The following is a 26,959-nucleotide window of genomic DNA, read 5'->3' on the forward strand; positions in this document are numbered from 1 at the left end:
GCTTGTCGTCTGCCAACTCCCGATGGGACGTATAATACAACAGGAGCACAGGCTAGCTCTCGGGCACAAACTCTGTCTCGTCCGAAGCAGAACTCATCCTCGGGTCAAAAGCTCCGCCTCGCCCGAGCTCGGTCTGGGCTACCTGCTCCCCCGCGAGTCCTGCAGGAGGCCACTCCTTCAACTGTGGCGTACGTCTTCGAATCTCAGAACGGGTTCGGTCGCAACCTCGGCCAGACTTCCGGCTCGCCCAAACCCGGCTCTGACCTCGATATCCACAATGGAGGACGCTCGACATCATCAGACACTGCAGAGATGACACACTACTTAGAGAAGCTTTTCCATACTTAGCACTGCAACCATTACGATATGGGCAACATCTCGCTAGGGGTCTCGGATACGTGACTGAGCCCTCGGGCTTGGCCTCAGCTCTCAGCAGAAACCAAGAAACCAAGAGGACGCAAGTCGACAACAAGTACAAGACCATTTCTCAAGCCATACCATCTACAGGGGTACGATGACATCTCCTCACATTGCGCGACCAATTCCTGTCCTGCAGGCAGCTCCCTTGGGGCTATAAATAGGATGGTCCATGGCTCCTGAAGGACGACAAGGCAAGCACTCCACAAGTTTTCTCCCCCACACGGTATTGGTACTTGCCTCAATCAACCTCTGGGATTTGGGATCATTCCGCCTCCCGCTCTGCTTGTATTTCCTACTGCAAGCACTTAAGTGCGAGTAATATAAGTCACATCCCTCTGCTGGAAGTAGGGCCTCTTCTTGGCCGAATCAGGATAAAAGACGTGTGTCCACTTGCATCACCATCTAGGTCAAGGACACGCGATATATCACTGGTTGGTTAGGTACTCGGATCCAAACATCGATAGTATTACAATAAAATCTTCTAAGGGCTTGTTCGGTTAGCTCTCAATCCATGTGGATTGAGTGGGATTGGATGGGTTTGAATCTCAAACAAGTCAAACTTCTTAAGAATTTTTTCCAATCTCATCCAATCCATGTGTATTGGGAATAACCGAACAAGGCCTAATGTGGAATAATCCTTTTTGAAAGATTTGAAAATGCTCATAGCCAACGATTTTCGATCTCACCCCTCACCAGCTCCTAATCTTTTAGCAATTGCGAAAAATCAACTCTTGCGCTAAAAAATCCATGCCCTCCGTAATCGCGCGTATGCGTATCCCTAGCAACGCGCGCATGGAGCCCGGGCGGCCGTACCCGGCCGTGTTGTGCAGCGGCGTGAGCCCGCCCCACGCGTGTTCTCGGTGGCCCACGTCCGACCCAGCCGTCGTGAGCGCACGAAGGCACTCCTCTCCTCGGACCCCAGTGTTAGCAACCCACTTCATAGATGCAAGGATTATGGCGACTTCAGCATTTCACCCAAAATTTACTAATAAGCGCTGTTTTGTAATATTTTGCATTGTTTGCTGAGTGAAGTTTGAATATAGATAAGATACGAAAGAGTAAAAGCCTGGAGAAGAAGAACAGGAGAGGTGGATGCGACGAAGGCAATTGCGGTTTAGCTTTTTGTTGTTTGATGCCCCTACAGTTGTTCCCCTTTATACTTCTCTAATGGTCTAGCCCAACTCACGCTTACATGGCCCACTCTGGTCCAGTAACTCGGACATTGTCGTGCCTCTGCCGACGCAGCCGCACTTCGTTCTTCTGCTTGGAACACTCTTGAACATCTGCTTACAGCTGCTACAGCGGCGTCGTCTGATGCCAGCACGGTAGTTGCCTGTGCAGCGGCTAACACCCAGCCCCGCGTGGCCACCCGCAGCGACGCCTCCGCTAGCTTCCAGCTCGGAGCGCAGCGCAGCGCGGCGCGAGGAGGGACGCTGCCGACGGGTTGAGGACGCCTGTGGGGTTGGCCAGGACCCTGACGAGCTCGTTGGAAGCGGTGATGAAGCATGTTTTTTTAGAGCTCCTGCATCTGCACTGCTCTGTCACCCTGGCGTGCTGGAGTGGCGGCCCTGAGAATGGTTCCATAGATTGTTCAGATCGGCAAATGAACATTATTAACTTGGAAGATGTTGATTCAACAGATAACCAATGGTGCTTCAGATGAAATGATCAGCAAGCTACATGCGGACCGGAAAGGGCCCAATAATTCCTCGGAAAAAAAGTTTATTGAGTACTAGTAGTTTGGAGATGATCTAAACATTCGTAAGGACTCACTTTTTGACTGCCTACCAAACTGAACTCTCTCGCGGTCGCAGAGCAGGCCGGCAGCATCCTTTTGGCCACCAAAAGAATCCTAAAATGGTATATTTAAAAAAAAAGCAGAATCTAATAAACCAAAAGGACAGGGCTTGGACTACTGGTAGGTGCGAAAAGGGCGCCGGGGCCGCGGCCGCAAGCTTCCGGCCGTCCGGCATCACGCGGGAAGGAAGGCGGAGCCCTACCCCGCGCCCCCCTACGACCGCCGAGTCAACGCGGCCCGCCCACCTCCTCGGCGGCTGCGGGGGCGGACGACGCGGCGGCAGCGACGGGCGCCGATCGGGCGGTGGGGCGCGGCCTGCGGCGGCCCGGGGACGCGGAGGCCACGCGGCGGAGCGCGCCGCCGGCCGTCCAGTAGCGGCGGCAGGCGCGGCAGAGGTGGCGCGGCTGCCGCACGTTGTAGTTGTTGAAGTAGCAGAACTTGGTCTCCCGGCTGCCGCACCGCGGGCACGGCAGCGGCTCGGCGCCGGGACCCCCAGCCGCGGGCGCCTGCTGCGGGGGCGGGGGCGGGGGAGGGGGAGGAGGAGGAGGAAGGGCCGTCTGTGGCGTCGGGTCGTCGCCCTCGTCCGCCCCGCGTTTTTGCGCGTCGGGGGGCTGGATGACCTTGCCGAACAGCTTGAACCCCGCGGCGTCGGCGTCCGGGAGGTTGGCGGCCATGGATGGAGCGGGAGGAGGGGCCCGGGGTGGGTGGGTGGGTAGGGGACGACGGCCGGCGCCGGCTTTTTATACACTACTAGGGAGGAGAGGGAGTGGAGATGGTCATCGCCTCGCCTCCCCGCTCTTCTCACTTTTGCTTCATGCGCCTGACTTCTTTGCGTGACCACCCGCCCGGCCCCGGTACTAGTAGTAATAAGCCATGTGGTCGGATAGATGGATGGATCATGCACGGATTTGGTCTCTCTCTAGTAGTCTCCCTCCCAGCTGTTAAGATTGGAAGGTCTGGCTGGAGGCTGGACTGGAGCGGAGATTTGGCCGCGCAAGGGTTTGATTGGTCCGCCAGGGCCAGGCCACACAGATCGATCGCTCGCTCGCCCAGAACCACCAGTGCCACTTTTTGGTCGCCAGCCTCTCGTCGGGTTGACCTTTTTGATGAGTATCATAGTAATTCATAACCGGTTGACTTTCATGGTCGCAGCTTAGTTTTTTTTTTCTTTTTTTGTGAATAAAATGGATTGGGCGCATGTGGGGAAGCGATTCTTGTGTGTGGGAGACTCAAAGCTCGATCGGAAGCGGCAGGGGAAATAAAGGGGTCTTGTTTAGTCGCTAAGCAAACACGGACAGTACAGTACTGCATGGTTCATGGAAGGGATTGCCTGGTTGGTACTAGTACTTGCTACGAGGCCGACATGTGCCAGAGAGTACCCAACTGATCTCTCTCTCTCTGTTTTTTTTTTTTTTGGCTAGGCGTTGACATTGTCGCTCTCTGGTTGAGATGAGAGAAGGAAGGCATTTCCATGGCTAGGATCTGAAGAAGCTGGGGTTACTAATCTTCCAAAAGATTACCACGTACGACTAATTAACTCCTGGTGACCAAAAAAAAAAAGAGTCTCCAAAATCAGTGATAGAGAGGGGAAAAAAAACGTGTGCTGACCGAAGCATACACACGACGAACAGGTGCAACGAACCGGTATGAATTAACGTGTACGTATGGCCCTACTAGCTATCTGTCTGGGATGCATGTAATAATAAGCTAATCCTCGAGAGTTGACGCGCCGGTCCAAAAGTTAGGTGGAGCCCGATTTTCCGGCCGTGCATGCATCAGCTCCCCAGCAGTCTTGTCGTCCAACCAGCAGTGCTCCTGCCACCGTGCATGCTTTTCCTTCGGGAGCTCGTCGCACGCAGCAGCCAGCAAGTCACGTGAAATAAATATCTTCGGTTCCTGTCGCGATTAACGCACTCGTAATGACGTCTGCAGCCTTTGCGCGCGCGCACAAATGCGTGGGCCTTCTTGTCAAACAAGCATGGAATAGTAGTATTTCAACCACCCTTTCGCTGAGATCATAGATAGACCTAGCTTAGTTCATTCGATATGTGAAAAGCGCGAACTTGTCGCTTGTCACGTATATATACGTTGTTAGCTCATCCAAGCGTCGTGTGCAGGGCTACTAATGACGTCTGGACAAACCGCTTTGACTAAACATCTATCCCTATCTCTACCATTTTGAATAATGTACCAGTTGTAAACTTTTCTATGGATGTATCATCGAATGCCCTTCTTCTTCTTCTTCTTCATGCGCGCCAAAATAAAATTGCTTTCTAGAAAAGCCAACTCGATACGTTATTAGATGCGAACGAACAACATTTCAACTCTGGCATCTCTCTTCCTCTCCTCCTAATCAAATCCAACGGACGAGGCTCTAGCTTCATCAACACTTCATCACGCATCCTCTCCCTCCCCACACCGCACGCGTGATTCCTCTCCTGCGCGGCTGCGCCCACGTACACGCTCCTACGACTCTCCCGGCCCCACGATCAACGACGACCAAGGCAGGCCACAGCAAGCCGGCCAGATAGGTTTTTTTATTTCGTTATTATGATATTCCCGTCCCGCGGTTTCTCTGTTTTGTTATGGCGCAGCGTGGACTCGCTAAGTCCGTTGTTTGCTATAAAATTTAAGGATCGAATAGGTTTAGAATCAGACTCTATTATTATTCATTTTAAAAGCTCTAATTTATTATAAAAAACATTTAGATTCATTACCACTTTAGGTACAACCAACTTATAACTGCATACTAACCGTTGTGGCCGGTGAAAACTGACCATGATGCCCTTCCATTTGTGACAAGAAAGCTCGAAGAGCAGAGACCACCGAGCTGGCGGGGCGCCGCTTCATGGGGCTGCACCTCCTCGACCTTAGGAGCAGCGTCACCACCTCGTGTCCTCGGCTCCTCCCCCACTATGGCCTCGCTACAGCCATAACCCTGAGGCAAGGTGACGGCTGCAATGGCGCCAACAGTAATGAAATATGAAGATAATATGAAGAGCGACTAAAGAAACCTAAAGAACAATGAATCATCCTAATCTTGTCCATGAAGTGTTGGTGATGTAGTCTGCTAAACACCTGGCATTAGATGACTAAGTTGTCTCATCTTAATAACATGGCCATCTATGCTAAATTCGATCAATCATTCTATTGTGTCTTAATCGATGAAGGAAAGTGCTTATGTACCTTTGTCTTAAGTCCATGCATTTTTCTTTTCTTGTTCATTCTTTCCATGTTAAGACTTGATTATCCTTTCAGTCATTCACCATCCTTTTAGTGGCAGCCAATCCAGTTCAACCTTGGATGTGGACTTAACATATCTCAAATACAACACTACAGTAGAGGTTAGTCCACTTAGTTGTCTCGATTACCAAAACCATACATGGGACTTTAATCTCACCATTTTTGGTTGTAGATGACAACAATATAAAGATAGGAATTTTAAAATTTGAAATTCAAGCTAGTACTTAAATATGAGTTACTAACTTAGTTCGGATTTAAGTAGCTTATATAAGTATTTTAACTATTTATGAATATTTAGACAGGTTTCAGAAACCCAATTTTTGAAAGTATTAGCTCCCCCTACATATGTGCTAGGAATTATGAATTACGGCTTCCACATATGTGAGATTTTGAAATTCTAGAAGAAACTATGCTAGCAAATGATGCTAATGTGTATATGATAAACCTTTGAAGCATGTACACCACTTGAAGTATCAGTTGAACATTCTCATCCTTAGCACTTTGAATAGCTAGTCACCAAATACACTAGAAACATTTGTGAGATCAAAATTAAAAAAGTTTCTAGATACTTGAAAATACATAATTTCGCATCTAACTACTACTTAGATTATGTATGGTAGTTTCTCAAAGCATTAATCAAACATTATCGATGTGGGCATAGGCAAAGATGAAGAAACAAACCAATGAGCCACCGTGACTACTCGTACTGCACACTAATACCAGGGCCAGATAAATAGAGGTATGTTCATAGAAATATCCGAAAACCGATTTATAATGTGCATCACCAAGATGCCCGCGTGCGTGAACACAAATTCGTACATCCAAGGAAGTCCTTCCAAAACAGATGACACGTCTAAGATATGTAAATCAAGGTTTCAGATGCATATCGATCTCTCGAGTTGTTGTATGCACATGTTACAGCACACGCCGTGGACTGTAGCAACCAATCAAGCAATATATTTAATTAGCCGCATGAAACAAATCTATAACATGAAGCATAAAGGAGATAGTAGATTGGTACCATATGAGATAACTAGTAAATCTTACCAACAGAAATGCATAGTTCAATCATGCATGAGAAAGTAAATAACTAGACATCACCAATGCATCTATGAGAGACATCATTAAGGCAACATGATAATATTTTTTTTAACAAGTCACCCTAATGCATAATATTTTTTTTTAACAAGTCAAAAATGCAAAGCAAGAGACGAAGATAATCATTTTTCTTTATTCTCAAGTCGTTTCTTCTTTACGCATGGCACATCCATTCCACAATTACAAGTTTTATAAGAGGGCGATAAACAATCTTTGACACTTTCATTCCTTCGTGTGCTCTCTATGTAGGAGGTTATATTGAAGTTAGAGAAAATTAACTTAGAATAAAACGACGACCTTATAATTTAAAAAATTACTTATCTGTCACCGTAAGCTGGAGTATACTTCCTTTAAAGAGCTAGCTAGGGCTAGCACGAATTAGGATCTAGATCGCAGCACCAACAATCCATGATGAACCGGCTCGTGTTCTGAAAACGACGCGAAAAAAGATACAACCCTGTGGCGCCAGATACAGGGGCTACTTGATCTCGTTGGTAAACCCTTACTACGGTTGGTGAACCAGGAATGGACTAGTCAAGCAGCTTAACTTGCTCCGCCAGAAAGGCACAGCTGATCAACATAATTATGTTCCCCACGTAAGCTTTAGCTGCCGGCCTAATAGACTGTACTAGTAGTACGTATTATGCTGCCTTTTTTGCGTGGAAACGAACAGTACGTGGAGGGGCACGAAAAGAACACCTAGTAAATTCTTAACATCTCCTTGGGATCTGGACGGACCGTTCGTGATTATTAGGTTAAAATAAAAGGAAAGGGGATCGATCGGATGACGCAGCGGTCGTCGTCAGTTGCTTGAGGGGAGTGGGGTTGCGTAGGATCAAGGCTAAGCTTGCCGCTGCCGGGGCCCATTGGCCTCACTGCTGCTTCCATCCATCTCCCCCCGTCGGATTCCTGCGCGCCTAGCTATAGGAATCAAGCAAGTTGATCGATTCCTTCGTTTCCTTTTTTTTCTTCTCTTCTCCTGAACAAAATTTACCGGCTCTGTCATCGCTTGCACGCACAGTAGCGCCACGGCCGATGCATGGCCTCTGCGTTGCGTTGGCATCCTCTCGCATCGCAGTAGCCAAAGGACGACGACTCGCCTTCCGTTGTTCGACCGTCGTCTTCCTTCTCGTCTCCCTCCCCCTACCACGCTCTCGTTCTGTTTTTGGCCCGATACTTAGGGCCTGTTTGTTTACTCCCATGAATTATATAATCTAGATTATTTTTGGAGGATTATATAATCTGGATTATATAATCTAGATTATATAATCTGAGTAGTCCTGTTTGTTTACCCAGATTATTTGAGTTGTTAATAGGATTCTTTTGTATGAGGAAGACAAGAATGCCCTCCATATTTGTACTAGGTTGAAACTCATATATGAGATAAACAATGTAACAAACGTTTCTGAGTATTCATAATTTATTACATAAATAATTTGAAAAAAATAATTCAATTGACATTGGCAAATATTGCATTAGTAATATTATCACGGAAGGCATTCATGTCACCTTTTTCATCCAAGGAAAAAACGATTCGGTGGATTATAATGGCAATGGTGGGTAATTTCTAGGAAACTTGAAAGGGTAATGGGGAAGTGGGAAAAAATAATCTGAAATAAGCACCTCCTCACTTGCTTATGGATTATCATAATCTAAGGGGTTAGATTATATAATCTGGGCAAATAAGCTGGACTGTTTGTTTGCCTCTTAGGATTATTTAATCCAGATTATATAATCTAGGGGGTAAACAAACAGGCCCTTATGGAGTGTTTGGTTTAAGGAATGCTATAGTCCATCATCATATTACTCATCATTTTTTGTTTAGTTTGTGGAATGTAGTGAGTTAATCCATCACCACCTCATTTCTTATAGTTAATTGTTTAGTACTAATATGTAGAATGAAATCATCCCACCAAATTTGAGGAATACACTCATGATACACCATTTCATTTTAGATATAGTGATTCATCAAACCAAACACCTCATTGGTTTCTGCGGCGAGCCTGTGAAACTTGCGAGTTCAAAAGATCATTTTTTTTAACTGTAAGTTCCAATCGGAGCATATGAAACTTATGTATGTTTTTTTTTGCAGCACTCATGTATCGTATATCGGTGTTTATCAAGTGGCTAATTCGGTACTACATCATAGCCAAGGGCCCAACAGCGCGGTGTTGTTCCCTTGGTCTTATAACCACATGCCAATTCGGTACTTCATGATCTAAAGAACAATTTACAATACTAAATATACCTTACCAACATAAGATTGATATTTCAAGATTATATGGGAATATTTTTTCCATAATGTGCAACTACTTTGATCTATACAATTTATTATTATAAATATTGCTAAATATTATGTGAAATCAATCATGTGGGTGCACTCGTGGAGTCAAAGCGATCTAGCGTATATCCGATCAAAATCCAACCGTAAGTGCTAGTTTACATTTAACCATTTTCAACTGAAATATGGTACCTATTTTACATTTAATGTTTTCTATACGAAACCGTTGAATCTTTGTACCAGATAAGTAATTGCACATGACATATCCTCTAAAAATAGTGTTTTTTTTCAAAAATATGCTTAAAACTCAAAACGGGCTTGATGCGATGTTCGACTCAATCATACTACTTTAATGCAGCATAATGCACCTCATCACTTTATCCTTTTTTATAGGATAAAAAGTACGCACGAAAACTACCCATAAAAAGACACAATTAATCTATATCACTATATAATCCACCAATTTAAAATTTGCAAAACATATCCAACCAAATCACACCATATCTATAACCTCCGCTAAATCCGTAAACAAAATTTACTAAAATTTAACACATCATCAAAACCAAAATTTAGCACATCATCAAAATCAACTATTCAGATTGGATAATCTCATCTCTGTTACTTAAATTTAATTGACAATATTATTTAAATTGTCCAACATCATCTCTAGTGTGACCCTCTTTACCTCTATTCTCACTTCGCAACTTTACCATCGTCTCTCGTCGTCGTTATCATTGATCTTTCGTAGCGTTAGCGTGATCTATATAATAACGGCAAATGCGAAAGACTCACATAAAACCCACCCCACAGCAGCCAAAACCGCGTCCACTTTCAATAACGAGCGGCCAACCCAACCCAACCCAACCCACCACTGCCTCCCTCCCCGTTCCCCAGTCCCCACCCCGACCGGCTGCTCCTCCTCCTTTCCCCGCGCCATCCTCGAGGCATCACCGGCGCCGCAACTTCGTTGAGGAGGAAGCCCGCACCCGCCCCCGATCCGATGGCCAACAGCAACCTCCCGCGGCGGATCATCAAGGTGCGCGCCCGATCTGTTGGCCCGGAGCAGATCTCTCGCTCGCCTCCGATCCGATTCGTTGTGCCCTCGCCTGTTTCGTCTGACCTCGTTTTGCTTCCCTCGTGGTTGTGGATCTGTGCAGGAGACGCAGCGACTGCTCAGCGAGCCAGGTGCGCGTGCTCTCTGTCTCGCGGTTTCGGTGGATTTCGGCAAGTTTTGCGTTTTTTTTAAGTCGAATGGTTTGGTTTATTCGTGCGTGCAGCGCCGGGGATCAGCGCGTCGCCCTCGGAGGAGAACATGCGCTACTTCAACGTTATGATCCTTGGGCCGGCGCAGTCGCCCTATGAAGGTGCGAGCTTCTTATTCGGTTTTTTTTATGCGCTGTTCGTGCTGCGTGGTGTAGAGACTAGGGTGGATCGATAGTCGATTCGAGATAATTCTTTTCAAAATATGCCACCGGAAATGGGGGAAATGCTGAGATGTTTGCTTTAGTCTGTGCGCACATAGGTAAGTTTGTATTATTCGGTCGGCTGGTGACTTTTGGCTTGTCAATTTTAGTTTTGGGCGGTATCCTGGCTGATGAGTCTCAGCTTCTATCTGCAGCATTCTATTAGCTATGTTAAAGGGCAGGTAATTTAGTAATGTTTTGCACCAATATAGTACTGTATGTGATAGTCATTACTAGCTTCGTTTTATGTGCTGTTTCTACGTTTGTGTGGGAAACAAAAGACTTTTTTTTTTATTTCGTAGATTATAGCTGTCCGTAGGCTTAGCTATTTTTGATGAATAGGCAATAATATGCTTTGTTCGTTTCATGATCGTAGTCCTTATTCATGTATGCTGTGATGATCTCCTTACCCTCTGATTTGTGTAAATTGTTCACTTGCTAATCTCTTTTCTCGCTTCTCAGAGGTAACTAAGGACTAATGAAGTTACTGGTATGCACCTAGGACATTGGTTTAGTTGATTTCCGTTCTAAAATGGTAGTGAATGACTGAAACTTGTGAGTGGAAACCAGTTCATAAGGTGGCAAGGGGAGGCATGGTGAGTCCGGCCCTTTCCAATCGCCTAGGTTTAGGCACATGTAAGGTGAGGCAAGGTGATGCCATATGCCAGAGCGTAACAAGGGGCTGGCCCAGTCCACCAGACAGCTCATATGCCACTCCCCTTGTGCCTAACTGGGGTTCCCTGATTCATCATCTAGAACCACCAGCGCTCCAGATGTGCTGCTGCCACCTGCAACTTCTCCCTGCCTTTTGCAATTCCTTTCCTCCCTGCTTTAGCAACTGCGTCACAACTGACTGGAGCAGGTTAGGTGCTAGCCACGGGCGCTGTAGCCAGCATGGATGGCAAGGGCTGCATGTTCTTTGTCTTGCTGGCCAGCTCACCTCCCGTTCTTCCTGCCTTCTCCTTCCCTCCATCTCTTTTGCTGATATGTTTTATTGTGGAGACCGGGATAGCCAGAATTACAGCATGTCTCATTGCCTAGGCAACACTTTGAAAACCATGGTAGAACTCACTTCTATCTGTCTTAGGGAATTATTGCATTTAGTTCATCATGTGTGCTATAGCAGTCACCATAATACGCTTGTACTGGTGATATTTGCAACTGTAAAATATTTTAAGAACATTTAGCAATTAATTTATACTTGATTGGTTTCCTTGCAATCGTACTTAGTTTCTGATAGTGTTACTTTCACTTATTGATTGGTCAGGTGGAGTTTTTAAGCTTGAACTCTTTTTACCTGAGGAATATCCCATGGCTGCCCCAAAGGTAACTACAAAATTTGCTTAATGTCTAACATTATTGTGCTCTATACTTTGCAAGCTAATCTTGTTTGCATGTTAACTTTGAGTAAAACTTCTCTTTTCCAAGATGTCTTCTGCTTTCTTTTGCATAGTTATTTGAATCATCAAACGGCTTTGGTATGATGTGTGATATTAGTTTAACTACTTGTTTGCCTGATTTTCTTCTGTTTGAAAAATTCAAACATATCCTGGCTGACTCGGATTTGTAGTATGTATTTGGATTAAGAATTTCATTTGTTAGAAGGGCTAGCTATTTTCTGCCGAAGGGCTAGCTATTTTCTGCCCCGTCTCTTTGGTTTCCATTGAAGTGTTAGAACTAGTCAAATACACTGTTCTAGTGTTTATAATCTCAGTGAACACTTATATTAGATTGTGCTATTGCAGGTTAGGTTTCTGACCAAGATTTATCATCCCAACATTGACAAGGTAGACATCCATATTCCTCTGTAGTGCCAGTTTCATTTCTGTTAACAGTTACTCAATAGAGGACTTTACTGTTGCAGCTTGGTAGGATATGCCTCGACATTCTCAAGGACAAATGGAGCCCAGCACTTCAGATTCGAACAGTTCTTTTGAGGTCTCTATATTTGTCTATGTGTGTCAGTATACATTATGTTTTTGCCAACAAAAACGTTGTTTCTTCTTTTTTAACCTAATAAACCAAATGTACAAAGGGGAGCTGTTTCTCTTTTGTTCTTGTGCAGTACCAAAATACGACTTTATAAACCTTGTTCCATGAACATGCTAGCTATTCTGACACTATTCTGGCTTTCAGTATACAGGCTCTACTGAGTGCACCAAATCCAGATGACCCTCTCTCCGATAACATTGCAAAGCACTGGAAATCCAATGAGGTAGAAGCTGTTGAAACAGGTAAATTGAAGGTGACAAATCAGTCAATGCTGTCTCTTCTGGCCTCCGATTTCCATAGCTGACAATGGGAGTTTTCATATGATTTGCAGCCAAGGAGTGGACTCGCCTGTATGCGAGCGGTGCATGAGAGCGCAGTGCTGTTCTTGGTGTAATAACCCCATCATACTTCAGTCCTAATCCGTTGCCATTTGCTTGATAAAAATAGACTGGAGATATTTGCCATGGAATGAAGTCTCTAAATGACTACCACTCTGAATTGTTTGGTTGTACACCTGTGGTCGGTTCCCTTTACCTTTGGGCACCTTTGACTAATCAGTATATGTGGTAGAACTTGCAGTTACTCTAATATATTTGTCACTTCATGTAGAAGAGCTTCTCAACTGTTCATAATGTTGGAACTGAGGCTGGTTAGCTTGGTTGCATTTTCGCTGTACCTTCCTCTGTTCGCCTGTCGACTGTCGCCTGAGAACGAATTTTGCCGAAACTCGAGTTGCACCTGGTCATGTTTTCTACGATGTGCTTTCTTATTAGGTGATCACAGGTTGGTTTTATCACAACACTTCGGCTGTTTTGCGGGGATTTGTTTTATCGCAATACATTTTGGCAGTCATAATCTCGAGGAATATGAAAATCCATAAATATTATCCTCTGGTTATAGGCTGGATAATATTCTAGATTATTGTGTCTTGGTGGGCTGTGTTGGGCTTCTTTGGATGCTGGCACGAAAAGATTGTATGGCCAGGCACGCCTCCCGGTTTGTTGCCTGGCTTGGCAATGGCTTGACAGGTCTTAATCCAAACAGGAGGCAATGCATGTCAAATATCGATCCAAAACGACGCCCAAGTTTTTTTAAGAGCTCTCGCGCATGGGAGAAGGGGCAAAATAGTCATTGTTGTTCCTCGTCTGAAATCAATCTTTCAAATTTTACCTTTGGGTTTAATTTCATCGTCTGACTATCAAAATGATCATTTACTGCTCAAAGTTTGCACTTGGGGTTCAATTTTATACATGAATGCACAGGTTGAGCTCAAAGTGCGTAGTGTGGGGGCTGAAACAGTTACAGAAACAACAAATTTACGAAGTTCAGTGATAAACTTGTGCATTAAACAATAACTGGGGGAGTAGGATGGCTGGTTAAACGATAACTGGGGGAGTAATATGGCTATTTCGTCGGGTACAGGTCATGGCTGTATGAGAGTATTTATCCTCGGCAGGTTGTGCATTAAACAGTTACTAGCTTGGATTTCGAGAGATTGAGTGAAAAATAGCTAATTTCCCCTTAATCTCTGGGAACCCTGCGAAGATTTAAGTTTCCAAAGTGGCCTTTAAATGATAAATAGGAGAGTAAGATTAAGATGGCTAGTTAAATTATAACTATGGTGAGTAAGATGGCTATTTCGTCATGGGCATCTTTGGTAGATTGTCTTGTGGACACTAATTGAACGTACGGTGTCTAGCAGACCATGGGCTTTTCGGTTGGGTCTACATCGAAGGAGACTAAATTTTTCTTAGTCAAAATTAAATATAGGTGGATTTAATCCTCTTTAACTGATTTAGTGACTAGGGATTATGGAGGGTTTGGAGGGGATTGAGAGAAAATTAGTTCATTTCCTCTCAATCAACCCTAATTGAATAAAGCCTAAGCTATCTTTAGCAGCTTTTCTATTTTATCTTATTTCTTATTTTAAACTTCACTCTATAAATAATATTTTTTAAAGAGTAAAGTTGTGTTCTATACGATCATATACATGATGATCCGTGGAACACAACCTTATAACATTTCGAACGCCCCAGAAAAGTTTCTTGGTACTTGTCCCCTCCACGTATTTCCACATTCACATCCATATTCCGTTGGAACAGACAATTTCTTTTAGCACCCATACCCTTGTACGAGACACTCAATTACAGCATCAACGTTTGGGAGCTGTTGTACATAACATTATAGCACTGTTTTGTATTATAGACAATACTATTTATAGAGAGTAGAGCTGCTAGAGATAGCGAGCGTCTCTAGAAGGCCTTCTAAATTTCACTCTAAATTATCATTTAGTCATTTAAATAAAACCACTTTCTATATTTTTCTAATCTTTAACAATTTTTCTATATCTTGCTTGCACTCTACAGAGTCATGCACGTTTTCTATCTTTAGCTAGCGAGAAACCCAAAATTAAATATGATTATATTTGGATAACCATATAAATAAGCTGTTAGAAGGTATTTAAAAAACTCCATTCATATCATTGAGGAAGAATAGTGTAATTCTGGGTTAAAAAACTTTATTCATATCAATTAAAAAAACTATATTCATATTAAAAAACTCTAGAATGTCTTTTGAAGGCTGTCTGCAGCAGCTATCATATCCCATTCGTATTTTAAACTTCACTATGTAAATAGTGTAATTTACGGTCTAAATCATCTAATTTACATGATTTGATATAAATAATCTATGATCGTGTCCAACAGTTTAGCTATATGGTTACTTAAAATATTGTTTTATATTGTCCTGCAATGCAAACTGTATTTTTCGTATAGTATAGTTTGAATATGAAGATATGAATGAGTAAGCTGCTAAAAAATAGTCTAAAAATTATAAACAGATCAGCCCTACAAGAAGATTACTGCAGGATTAACCGCGCACATGGCACACGAGGTGGACCGCGATGGAGCACCCCGAACAAAGCGGTCATCGGAAACCGATCACATCTCGCCCAGACACCACACAGCAGCAGGACTGCATGAGCAGCAGAGGGCAGAGCACGGGCACGGCCGTCCGCAACGCAAGGTATCCTTCGGTCGGTTCTCATCCCCATCCCCGGCCACCCCTATCCACCGCTGCACCGCCACCCCCACCCCGCCCACGCCAGATTTCGCCAGATCTCAGGCCACATGTGGACGGGCTCCGCCGAGAGCTGAAGCAAAGAGCTTGGCATTATCCGTCTCGCTCTCCGAGGTCCACCACGCTCGCTCTCCGCTTCCCCAGCCCCACCGCCATTTTTATCCCACTTGCTCGGCGCTGCCCCCATTTTTATTCCTCCCCGCGCCTCGAACCCCACCACGGTACCCACAGCTCTCGCCGCTATAGCTCCGCCGCCGCTTTGCTTGCCTCCTCAGTTTTCACCCTCGCAGTCACGGACATCTGGCTGTTTTTACATTGGGACTCTGCTTTTTCCTGCCTGCAACAGCGACTCCTCTTTCCCCGCCTCTTCCTCCTCCCGCTTCGGATTCCCAACCCCCCCGCTCAGGCCTCTTCCCTTCACAGCACCAACCCAAAACCCTAGCCGCAACGCCTACGCATGGCTTCCCCCGCGCGCCCCGCCGCCACCTCCGTCTCCGGCGCCTTCGGCCTTCCCCCCGACGCGCGCTGCTCCTACGACCAGCCCCGCCGCCGCGAGGTGCCCGCACTCTGTGCTCTGCTCCCGTCGCGATCTCTCGGTTTCGAATTTCCTTCCTTCACTCGGCGCCTGACAGACCGACTCTTCTGGTGGTGGGGGTGCGGGGTGCCGCGCCGGGCAGGGCTTGCAGGACGAGAGGATGGTGCAGACGTTCGTGGCCGCCTACGCGCAGCCGCCGCCGCATCAGGACGGCTTCTACCCAAAGGAAGCCGTGATGGCGGCCGTGGAGGAGTGCATGCGGAAGCAGGCCGACGCGCTGCTGCACTCGCTCGACGGCATCGGGGGCAGGCTTTCGCAGCTCGAGCTCTACTGCTACAAGCTCGAGAGGTCCATCGGGGAACTGCGCAGCGACGTCATGGACTACCACAGCGAGAGCACCACCAACTTCAGATGCATCGACAAGAACCTCGGACAGGTGCGTCCGCGCGTGCCTTCTCCGTGCATCTTGGATCCCGGTGTGCACCACCTGGCTTCTGGAGTACTACTGGTGTGCTAGTGTTCTGGTAATGTCGCCGAGTAATGGCAGACAATGACAGTGCGAGATTTCCAATTTCTCACTAATATTTGGTGTAAAATGACTTAACTGATTATTTATTTCCCTGAAAGCTAGTACATTCAGTGGAGTCAACTTATGGTTCCCGGAGATGAGATTTGTATCACTTGGCTCTGAGACTAACAGCTACTAGCATCTTTGGTAACTAGATCTACATTTTGGATGCCAGGTCCACAAATCCTTGCAGGTTCTTCAGGATAGGCAGGACTTGGCTGAAACTCCAAAAGAACTCAGCAAACTTCAAATAGCACATGAGGCACCCTCTCATCAGAAGGGTGAGGCCACCGGTTTTCCCATGCTTGCGCCAAGGGAAAATGACCACATCACACAAGCTCCAAAACATGAGGTTGCCCTTTTGCGACTTCACCAAGTTAATGGGATGCAGTCCCCTGCCGTGCAGGTCCAAACCAGCGGTGGCTTTGTTCTGCAGCACCTGGTGCCTGTCTCTTTGAGCACGCAGCATGATCAGCAGCAATTGAACCAGGCTCCTGTGTACTATGTGCAAAGCCAGGATCATGCTAAATCCACAGAGAGCAAGGCGTTGGAACCTTTGGTTCAAGGTGTGCAGCCACTTGTCCACAACCCTGAAGTCATGGCTCAAGTTGAGCTACCTCAGAAACCTAATCAAGCAACTGAATTGTACCCTCAACCTCAGAATCACAGACTACAGATGCCTACCCAGCAGGTTGATTCGCATACATGGCATCCCCAACAGCCCATGGTGCAACAGCACCAATACATTATCCAACAAGTTTCACGACACATGGCTCAACAGCAGTCCTCGTCTCCTCATTCTCAGAGTGCTCAAGCCACACCCTTGTTTCCTCCATTCAGCTCCCCGAAGCCTGCTAGTTCTAACACTGATCCAATTACAAGAAGTATGGCTGGGCAACCTCCATACTCTTCATCGCAGCAGCAGCATGAAGTCGCCCATTCATTTTATGGCCAAGGCAATACAATATTGGTTCCTGTAGCTGATCATAATGCTCAGCATCAGCAATCGCAATCAGTGCAGCTACACAGCCAGGGCACCTGTCTACCTCAACCAAGCAAGCCCAGTCACTGCAGTGTTGCATCCTATGCTGTTCAAGGAAATGGTCAGACCTACAGCTCCACATACAAGAACCCTTCTAACTGCCCTGCAACTGTCGTAGCTCTTCTGCCTCAGCCTCCAGCTACTGCTTCTATGGCGTATCATCCCTTGGGACCACAGGTCGTGCACAATCATCCATTTGGAAATATGGTTGAAACGGCTAGTGTGGTAGGGTATTCACGGGACCAAGGTGAGATACTCCCAGTGGTGACTGCAGTACAACCCGTGATGGTTGATAAGCTTAATGCTGGCAGCAACGTAACATCCCCTCGTGAATGGTCAGCATAGTGGACGATGTGCCATCGTACACTTCACTGCTTCCACAACTTACTACTGCACATATTGCAGTTGGAAGCTCATCAGGTCTATTTTATCTGGCTCCTTTTTTTCCATCAGCCAGCAGATTAGAATAGATCCTTCTACCTTTTTCAGCTGAAGGTCAGTATGAAATAAGAAAAGTAGGTTAGCTGAGTGATCACTGTTGGCATATGTCCTCACTTTTAATGGGCATATCTTCTTGTAACCGGTTGCGAACTTATATGCCTTATATGAATACATGATGGGTTTACATCAGCTTGCCAGATGTTTGCTAGGTAACATTAGTTTTAAGCGGTAGCTGCTGCTTTCTCACAGAATCTGTCACGCATGATCTAGTTGGTTATGTTACTGTGTATGTCATGAAGACATTAGCTATACTTGAAAATTTTGTTGATGGATTTCATCTCATCTACTTTTTTTAGCTTGCTCTACTGAACACAAGTGCTGCGGTCACATACACAATGCTCGCTGCAGATTTGCAGAACGCACGAGCTACAGTAATTTCAGAATAGTAATGCTGAAAGCTGTAGTTACACTTATTTATAGAATAGCAATAATTCTCAATCATCTACTTTTTGGTGATTTTTGTTCTATCATTGTTTGCTGTGGGTTTCATCTCTAGCCTACTCCAACTTGTTTTGAGTCAATTGGCTGTTGTGTTGTTAAATTGACAAAGCCTCTAAAGCTTGGGTTGTCGGAACTACCGATCTGTGATTTCCATACATTATATGAGTAGAATGTCCACCGATTTTTCTTTAGAGCATCTCCATCAGATCTCTTATAATGTCCCATATTTTTAAGGGTGTTTAGTTTCTAGGAACTAATTTTTAGTCTTATTTTAGTCTCTAAATTGCCAAACACAGACAAGGTTTTAAAGTCGTCCGACTAGTCGCGATTAGCCGGCCTTATCGCCGGAGTTAGCACGATTAGGAGCTTCGACTCGATTAGAGCAACTAGGAACCGATTCGACGTCCTAGTCACTGGTCACAGTTGTTCGATTAGGTGTTAGGCTGGTGGCAATGGGGGCTAGAAGGAAGGCGAGAAGGGCCCTCTACCGCCCCGCGCGAGGCGATAGGCAGGCGAGAGGGAGAGAGAGAGAGAGGGCGACGGCACTCACGCCCGGCGAGAGCAGGCGATATCGCCCCGCTCTCGCCCGTGTTGGCGCGCGCGTCTGGGCGAGAGGGAGGCGAGAGGGGGGCGACGCACTGACAGGGCGAGAGTGAGGCGGGCGAGAGTGCGGTGGCGCGACGTGATTGGTCCATGTGTGCCACGTGGACTAGCCGTTTTTTACCGTTTGGAGTCCAAAAAATTCGAAAAATTGCAAAAAATCACAAATTTCATTCCCAATCCATCTATAAATATCCCTACCTGTTGGAGGTCATAATTAGATTTATGTAATTTTCTATTAATTGTTATCTAATTTTTTAATTGTCATGTACTTTTCTTTTAATTATTATACACTTTGTAATTTTAAATTCAATAAAAAATATTATGTTGTGTGATTTGTAAGCGTTGAAACAAATCTGTGTGAATTATTTAATCCTGAAATAGAAAAGCTGATGTGGCTGTGGGCTGAGGCTATAGCCTGCTACAGCCTTTGCACTGGAGCAGCAGAGGCGAGAGTGGAGGCGAGAGCTGACGTGGCAGGGGCGAGAGAGAGGCTGTGCACTGGACTCAGCCTTATGACCGACTTGTTTATGTCTGGTTCGGGCCTGTAATATGTCCTCTGTTCTATGGGTCAGCGGTCGACCCACCATCTCTACAGTAAAAAGTAGAAATCATGTGTTGCTCTACTGTACCACAGCAACCGTCACCCCTTCTCCATCATGTCGCTTCTGTAGAGGCCTATGCTTCCACCGTCCAACGTGTGACCATCCTGAACTTCAGAGTTCAGATATGAGAGTTCAAAGTTCATACTTCTTCAAAGTTCAGACTTCCTAACCACTCTAGAGAACATCAGACTTCTTCAAAGTTCATAATATGTTCTGAACTTCAGACCGAGATGAGCACCTCTTCAATCGGTAATGCCTTGTTATTTTGCTTGTTCACTTGTTCAGGAGTATTGTACGTGTCTGCTACAATTATAGTGTATTGCAGTCCTACTACAGCTATATCTCTACTAATGTCGGGTACCGTAATTAGGGGTACCCCCAATACTCCTAAACACGGCCGAAAAATATCTTCAGAACAAACCATACACGACTGATAAAGCGCGGTTCAAGTCAGGGCCTCGTATGCCGAGGGACGCGACCTCATCCGAGCCCAGCCTCGGGCGGGAACAGTAGTCCCGGACGAATTCACGCCTCACCCGAGGGTCCCCTCAGTCAGCAGACGCACCCTCGGCTCGCCCGAAGCCCAGCTTGGGCAGACTTTGTCGTGCAACGACCTTGGCCAAATCGCGACAGCAACAACGACAGTCGGCTCGCCCGGCAGCGGCGAACTCGACGATGACTTCCCACCGTGGCAGAAGAGGAACACCCGGGTTTGCCCCGCCACCCTCCTCGCCGGAGGAGGAGGAGACGGGGCAACCGTGGCCATGCAGGAGGCGGCACCTCGTCGGTGTCAGGCCAGAGCGAGTCGACGACGCCGGCACCCCTGCGGGGGCCATGTCGCGTGTTATCCTCGCACCTGAGACAACGACGGGTGTCGCTTCCCCGCTACGTGCCAACCCCAAGCGGACTGATGACGCCAGCACCCTTGCGAGGGACTTGCTGGGCGTTAGCCTCGTACCTGAGATAACGGTACAGTCCGTCCCCGACGCGACTTCGCCACCGTCCATCGACCAAGGGGTACCGTCCGTTTTCCACCCTATCCCTTTTAGATTCAGCTTCGATCCACCAAGCGACCCCGCTTCGGTGAGCGCTTTCGCAAGGGCATACCCTGACCTTCCAGGGTATCCTATGCGGTCATCTTGGGACCGACTGACGGCCGTCTCAACCTCCGGACCCGCGGGTTCCGAGGAAGACGACGACTCCGACTTCGGTTGGGATTTCTCCGGGCTCAGTGATCCTAGCGCCATGCGAGACTTCATGTCCGCATGTGACTACTGCCTCTCCGGCTGCTCTGACGATGGCCACAGCCTCGGCGACGAGGGTTGTGACCCAAGTCGCGAGTGTTTCCACATCGATCAGGGGGATCACGGCGAAGACAACCACCTCGGCATGCCGCAAGATAACAACGCCCCTGTGCCTGCATCTCGCGTTGACATCCCGCGGGAGCTAGCTGTGGTCCTAGTCCCTGCGGGGGGTCAGGACACACAGCTTGAGCAATTCCACGAGATGCAGGCCAAGCTCGACGAAGAAGCAGGGCGGCTTGTGCAGCTCCTACAAAACATCGAGCAGGAGTGGGCAGGCCGAGCACTTGCCAGAGGAGCGCCTCATCGGGCCCGAGACGTCCAGCGCCGTATCGTTGACGATGCCAGGGCAGGGCTGCCCCCGACCTTCAGCGGGGTCGGCCAGAATCTAGCTGCAGCAGCGATGCTGCTCCGAGCGATGCCGGAGCCATCCACCACCGAGGGGCGGCGTATCCAGGGTGAACTCAAGGGCCTCCTGGAAAACGCATCGGTCCGACGAGCCGAGAGCTCTGCCTCCCGAAGGCAAGGGTGCCCCTCGGAGCATCGTGCAACGTCCTCCCGACTCATGCGGGAGGCCTCAGTCCGCACCGGGCGCACGCAGGACGGGACGCCTGTAGCCCCGGATCGCCTCGGCGACGAGCACCACCGCCGCGACCGTCGAGCCCGCCTCGAAGAGAAGGTGCGCTGAGGCTACCACCCCGGGCGTGGAGGACGCTGCGACAGTGAGGAGGACCGGAGCCCCTCGCCCGAACCACCAGGTCCGAGGGTCTTCAGCCAGGCCATACGACGGGCGCCGTTCCTGGCCCGGTTCCGAGCCCTGACTACCATCACCAAATACTCAGGGGAGACAAGGCTGAAGTTGTGGCTTGCGGATTACCGGCTGGCCTGCCAGTTGGGAGGGACGAATGACGACAACCTCATCATCCGCAACCTTCCCCTTTTCCTCTCCGACGCTGCCCGAGCATGGCTGGAACATCTACCTCCATTGCAGATCTTCGACTGGGACGACCTGGTCAAGGCCTTCGCGGGAAACTTCCAAGGTACGTACGTGCGCCCTGGGAACTCATGGGATCTCCGAAGCTGCCGCCAGCAGTCAGGGGAATCCCTGCGATAGTACATCCGGCGGTTTTCAAAGCAGCGCACCGAGCTGCCCAACATCACCGACTCGGACGTCATCGGGGCATTCCTCGCTGGCACCACGTGCCGGGACCTGGTGAGCAAACTGGGGCGCAAGACTCCCACCAAGGCGAGCGAATTGATGGACATCACCACCAAGTTCGCCTCTAGTCAGGAGGCGGTCGAAGCCATCTTCCGGAAGGACAAGCAGCCTCAAGGAAGACAGAAGGAAGACGCCCCCGAGGCGTCCGTCCAGCGTGGCTCGAAAAAGAAGGCCAAGAAGAAAGCGCAAGCAAAGCGCGACGCCGGTGACGCGGATCTCATCGCTGCTGCCGAGCACAGGAATCCTCGGAAGCCTCCCGGAGGAGTCAACACGTTTGACAAGATGCTCAAGGAGTCGTGCCCCTATCACAGGGGTCCCGTCAAGCACACCCTTGAGGAGTGCGACATGCTCCGGCGTTACTTCATCAAGGCGGGACCCTCGACAGAAGGTGGCAAGGACCAAGGCAACAACAAGAAGGGGGGCGACAAGGATGAGGAGTTCCCGGAGGTCCACGACTGCTTCATGATCTACGGCGGATAGGTGGCGAACGCCTCGGCTCGGCACCGCAAGCAGGAGTGCCGGGAGGTCTTGTCGGTGAAGCTAGCGGCGCCGGTCTACCTAGACTGGTTCGACAAGCCCATCACCTTCGACCAAGGTGACCACCCTGACTATGTGCCGAGCCCAGGGAGGTACCCGCTCGTCGTCGACCCCGTCATCGGCAACGCTAGGCTCACCAAGGTCCTCATGGACGGAGGCAGCAGCCTCAACGTCATCTACGTCGAGACCCTTGGGCTCTTGGGGATAGATCTGTCCACGATCCGGGCCGGTGCAGCACCCTTTCACATGATCGTCCCCGGTAAGCGTGTCTTGCCCCTTGGGCAACTTGATTTGCCCGTCTGCTTCAGAACTCCCTCCAACTTCCGCAGGGAAACCCTCACGTTCGAGGTGGTCGGGTTCCGAGGAACCTATCATGTGGTGCTAGGGAGACCGTGCTACGCCAAGTTCATGGCCGTCCCCAACTACACGTACCTCAAGCTCAAGATATCGGGCCCCAATGGAATCATCACCATCGGATCCACGTACCGCCACGCTTATGAGTGCGACGTGGAATGCGTGGAGTACGCTGAGGCCATCGCCGAATCCGAGGCCCTCATTGCCGACCTGGATTGCCTCTCCAAAGAGGCGCCTGATGCGAAGCGCCACGCCGGCAACTTTGAACCGGCCGAGGCGGTTAAGATCGTCGCCCTCGACCCCAACAATGACGCCTGCAAGCAAGTCAGGATCGGCTCCGAGCTCGACCCCAAATAGGAAGCAGTGCTCGTCGACTTTCTCCGCGCAAATGCCGAATTTTTTGCGTGGAGTCCCTCGGACATGTCGGGCGTACTGAGGGATGTCGTCGAGCACTCGCTATATATCCGAGCTGGAGCCCGACCCGTGAAGCAGCACCTGCGCCGCTTTGATGAAGAGAAGCGCAGGGCCATAGGCGAGGAGGTCCACAAGCTGATGGCTGCAGGGTTCATCAAAGAGGTATTCCATCCCGAATGGTTAGCTAACCCTGTGCTTGTGAAGAAAAAAGGTGGGAAATGAAGGATGTGCGTAGACTACACTGGTCTAAACAAAGCATGTCCGAAGGTTCCCTACCCTCTGCCTCGCATCGATCAAATTGTGGACTCCACTGCTGGGTGCGAAACCCTGTCATTCCTCGACGCTTATTCAGGTTATCACCAAATCAAGATGAAAGAATCCGACCAGCTCGCGACTTCTTTCATCACACCTTTTGGCATGTATTGTTATATTACTATGCCATTTGGCTTGAGGAATGCAGGTGCAACCTACCAAAGATGCATGAACCATGTCTTCGGGGAGCACATCGGCAGAACGATCGAGGCTTACGTCGATGACATCGTTGTCAAGACAAGAAAGCCTCCGACCTCCTCTCCGACCTCGAAGTGACTTTCGGGTGCCTGCACGCAAAAGGCGTAAAACTCAATCCCGAGAAGTGTGTCTTCGGAGTCCCCCGAGGCATGCTCCTAGGGTTCATCGTCTCCGAAAGAGGCATCGAGGCCAACCCGGAGAAAATTGCAGCCATCACCAACATGGGACCCATCAAGGATCTAAAAGGAGTACAAAGGGTCATGGGATGCCTTGCGGCTCTAAGCCGCTTCATCTCGCGCCTCGGCGAGAGAGGATTGCCCTTGTACCGCCTCTTAAGGAAGGCCGAGCGCTTCACTTGGACCCCTGAGGCCGAGGAAGCCCTCGAAAACATAAAGGCACTCCTTACTAACGCGCTCATCTTGGTACCCCCCGCTGCGGGAGAAGCCCTCTTGATCTACGTAGCCGCAACCGCTCAGGTGGTCAGCGCCGCGATCGTAGTCGAGAGACGAGAAGAGGGGCATGCACTGCTCGTTCAGAGGCCGGTCTACTTCATCAGTGAAGTGCTGTCCGAGACCAAGATCCGCTACCCACAAATCCAGAAGCTACTGTACGCAGTAATTCTGACGCGACGAAAGTTGCGACACTACTTCGAGTCTCATCCGGTGAATGTGGTGTCATCTTTCCCCCTGGGAGAGGTCATCCAGTGCCGAGAGGCCTCGGGTAGGATAGCAAAATGGGTAGTGGAACTCGTGGGCGAAACAATTTCATTTGCCCCTCGGAAGGCCATAAAGTCCCAAGTCTTGGCAGACTTCCTGGCTGAATGGGTCGACACCCAAGTGCCGACAGCTCCAATCCAGCCCAAACTTTGGACTATGTAATTCGATGGGTCGCGGATGAAAACAGGAGGAGGTGCTGGCCTGCTCTTCATCTCACCCCTCGGGAAACATGTGCGCTATGTGCTGCGCCTCCATTTTCCGGCGTCAAACAACGTGGCCGAGTACGAGGCTTTGGTTAATGGGTTGCGCATCGCCATCGAGCTAGGGGTTCGGCGCCTCAACGCTCGGGGCGACTCGCAGCTCGTCATTGACCAAGTCATGAAGAACTCCCACTGCTGCGATCAAAAAATGGAGGCCTACTGCGACGAAGTTCGGCGCTTGGAGGATAAGTTCCACGGGCTGGAACTCAACCATGTTGCTCGACGATACAACGAGACCGCGGATGAGCTGGCTAAAATAGCCTCGGGGCGAACGACGGTTCCCCCAGACGTCTTCTCCAGGGACATATATCAACCATTCGTGAAACTCGACGACGAGCGCGAGTCCGACGAGACCTCGGCCTAGCCCGAGGTACCCTCAGCCGCCGAGGGTGAGGCCTTGCACATCGAGGGACAGCGGAATGGGGTTGCGCCAAACCAAAACTGGCAGACCCCGTACCTACAATATCTCCTCCGAGGAGAGCTGCCCCTCGACAAGGCCGAAGCTCGGTGACTGGCTCGGCGCGCCAAGTCGTTCGTTTTACTGGGTGATGAAAAAGAGTTGTACCATCGCAGCCCCTCAGGCATTCTCCAACGATGCATATCTATCGCCCAAGGACAAGAGCTGTTACAAGAAATACACTCGGGGGCTTGCGGTCACCATGCAGCACCTCGGACCTGAGAGCACCTAGAGGGGGGGGGGGTGAATAGGTGATCCTGTAAAACTTGAAAACTTAAGCCACAAAAACTTGGTTAAGCGTTAGCACAGTAAATGCCAAGTGGCTAGAGAGGAGTCTCAACAAAACACAATAACCACAAGAAATCAATCACAGAGATGGCACAGTGGTTATCCCGTGGTTCGGCCAAGACCAACACTTGCCTACTCCACGTTGTGGCGTCCCAACGGACGAGGGTTGCAATCAACCCCTCTCAAGCGGTCCAAAGACCCACTTGAATACCACGGTGTTTTGCTTGCTTTTCTCAATCCCGTTTGCGAGGAATCTCCACAACTTGGAGCCTCTCGCCCTTACACTTGAAGTTCTCAAAGAAGCACAGAGCAAGGGAGGATTAGCAACGCACACAAGACACAAGAATCAGAGTGTCAACACACACACAAGTCGCAACAAGAGCTCGCAACACAACTCAATGAGTTCACAACTCCACTAGAGCTCTATATGCTATCACAATGAAACAAATGCGCGGAATCGAGGTCTTGGTGCTTAGAAATGTTGTAGGAATGCTTGGTGTTCTCCTCCATGCGCCTAGGGGTCCCTTTTATAGCCCCAAGGCAGCAAGGAGCTGTTGAGAGCATTCTAGGAAGGCTGATCTTGCCTTCTGTCGACTGGCGCATCGGACAGTCCGGTGCACACCGGACAGTGTCCGGTGCCCGATTTCTTTCCTTAAATGGTGAAGCCGACCGTTGCAGATTCGGGAGCCGTTGGCGCACCGGACAGTCCGGTGCACCCTTCTAGCCATTGGCTCGGCCACGTGTCCCGCGCAGATCGCGCGGCCGATCGTTGGCCCGGCCGACCGTTGGCTCACCGGACAGTCCGGTCCACACCAGACAGTCCGGTGAATTATAGCCGTACGTCGCCGGTGAATTCCTGAGAGCGGCCAGTTCGCTCGAGCCAGCCTGGCGCACCGGACACTGTCCGGTGCACCACCGGACAGTCCGGTGCTCCCAGACTGAGCAAAGTCTTGGCTGCTCGAGCCAAGACAATTCCAATTCGATTTTTCCTGTTTCCAGCACTTAGACACAATACATTAGTCTCTAAAACAATGTACTAAGTCTGAGAAACATACCTTTATCCTTGATTTGTACTTTGTCCACCATTTTACACTTAGGCACTTGTGTTGGACACTAAATCACCAAAACACTTAGAAATGGCCCAAGGGCACATTTCCCTTTCAATCTCCCCCTTTTTGGTGATTTATGCCAACACACTATAAAGCAAGTAGAACAAATACAAAATCCATTCAAATAAG

At 48.7% G+C, this 26,959-nt stretch overlaps 3 protein-coding genes across 4 annotated transcripts; 2 read left to right on the top strand and 1 right to left on the bottom strand.

Moving 5' to 3' along the window:
- Window positions 1-1,520: 1,520 nt before the first annotated feature.
- Window positions 1,521-3,108, bottom strand: LOC100381571 (Cyclic dof factor 2). The gene is made up of 3 exons (NM_001174396.2): window positions 2,464-3,108; window positions 2,194-2,272; window positions 1,521-1,988 (listed from the first exon to the last, which is right to left on the bottom strand). Exons 1-3 carry the CDS (start codon window positions 2,890-2,892, stop codon window positions 1,807-1,809), a joined length of 690 nt encoding a protein of 229 aa, NP_001167867.2. The 5' UTR covers window positions 2,893-3,108; the 3' UTR covers window positions 1,521-1,806.
- Window positions 3,109-9,634: 6,526 nt separating this feature from the next.
- Window positions 9,635-12,907, top strand: LOC103651370 (ubiquitin-conjugating enzyme E2 36). Its single transcript, NM_001347940.1, has 8 exons — window positions 9,635-9,876; window positions 9,998-10,025; window positions 10,118-10,204; window positions 11,571-11,629; window positions 12,049-12,090; window positions 12,168-12,241; window positions 12,440-12,537; window positions 12,627-12,907. Exons 1-8 carry the CDS (start codon window positions 9,841-9,843, stop codon window positions 12,662-12,664), a joined length of 462 nt encoding a protein of 153 aa, NP_001334869.1. The 5' UTR covers window positions 9,635-9,840; the 3' UTR covers window positions 12,665-12,907.
- A 2,294-nt stretch (window positions 12,908-15,201) lies between these two features.
- LOC100194193 (Hydroxyproline-rich glycoprotein family protein) lies at window positions 15,202-18,148 on the top strand. 2 transcript variants are annotated; one of them, XM_023301829.2, is made up of 3 exons: window positions 15,202-15,929; window positions 16,060-16,344; window positions 16,652-18,148. In XM_023301829.2, the coding sequence occupies exons 1-3, from the start codon at window positions 15,831-15,833 to the stop codon at window positions 17,861-17,863; spliced, it is 1,596 nt and encodes a 531-aa protein (XP_023157597.1). In that variant the 5' UTR covers window positions 15,202-15,830; the 3' UTR covers window positions 17,864-18,148. The 2 variants fall into 2 exon arrangements, with proteins under 2 accessions (XP_023157597.1, NP_001266367.2); NM_001279438.2 differs by having other exon boundaries at window positions 15,365-15,929; window positions 16,051-16,344; window positions 16,652-18,147.
- Window positions 18,149-26,959: the final 8,811 nt, after the last annotated feature.

This window comes from Zea mays, chromosome 3 (assembly GCF_902167145.1).
Source record: "Zea mays cultivar B73 chromosome 3, Zm-B73-REFERENCE-NAM-5.0, whole genome shotgun sequence".
In the NCBI taxonomy this organism is placed as follows: Eukaryota; Viridiplantae; Streptophyta; class Magnoliopsida; order Poales; family Poaceae; genus Zea; species Zea mays.

Excerpts from the sequence above, each read along its gene's own strand:
- LOC100194193 (NM_001279438.2), top strand. The coding sequence starts at position 15,831 with ATGGCTTCCCCCGCGCGCCCCGCCGCCACCTCCGTCTCCGGCGCCTTC. Across the intron at positions 15,930-16,050 it reads ACCAGCCCCGCCGCCGCGAG|GGCTTGCAGGACGAGAGGAT; the intron begins GTGCCCGCACTC and ends CGCGCCGGGCAG. Across the intron at positions 16,345-16,651 it reads TCGACAAGAACCTCGGACAG|GTCCACAAATCCTTGCAGGT; the intron begins GTGCGTCCGCGC and ends TTTGGATGCCAG.
- LOC103651370 (NM_001347940.1), top strand. The coding sequence starts at position 9,841 with ATGGCCAACAGCAACCTCCCGCGGCGGATCATCAAG. Across the intron at positions 9,877-9,997 it reads TCCCGCGGCGGATCATCAAG|GAGACGCAGCGACTGCTCAG; the intron begins GTGCGCGCCCGA and ends GGATCTGTGCAG. Across the intron at positions 12,091-12,167 it reads ATCATCCCAACATTGACAAG|CTTGGTAGGATATGCCTCGA; the intron begins GTAGACATCCAT and ends TTACTGTTGCAG.
- LOC100381571 (NM_001174396.2), bottom strand. The coding sequence starts at position 2,892 with ATGGCCGCCAACCTCCCGGACGCCGACGCCGCGGGGTTCAAGCTGTTC. Across the intron at positions 2,273-2,463 it reads CCCCCGCAGCCGCCGAGGAG|GATTCTTTTGGTGGCCAAAA; the intron begins GTGGGCGGGCCG and ends ATACCATTTTAG. Across the intron at positions 1,989-2,193 it reads GTTTGGTAGGCAGTCAAAAA|GGCCGCCACTCCAGCACGCC; the intron begins GTGAGTCCTTAC and ends AACCATTCTCAG.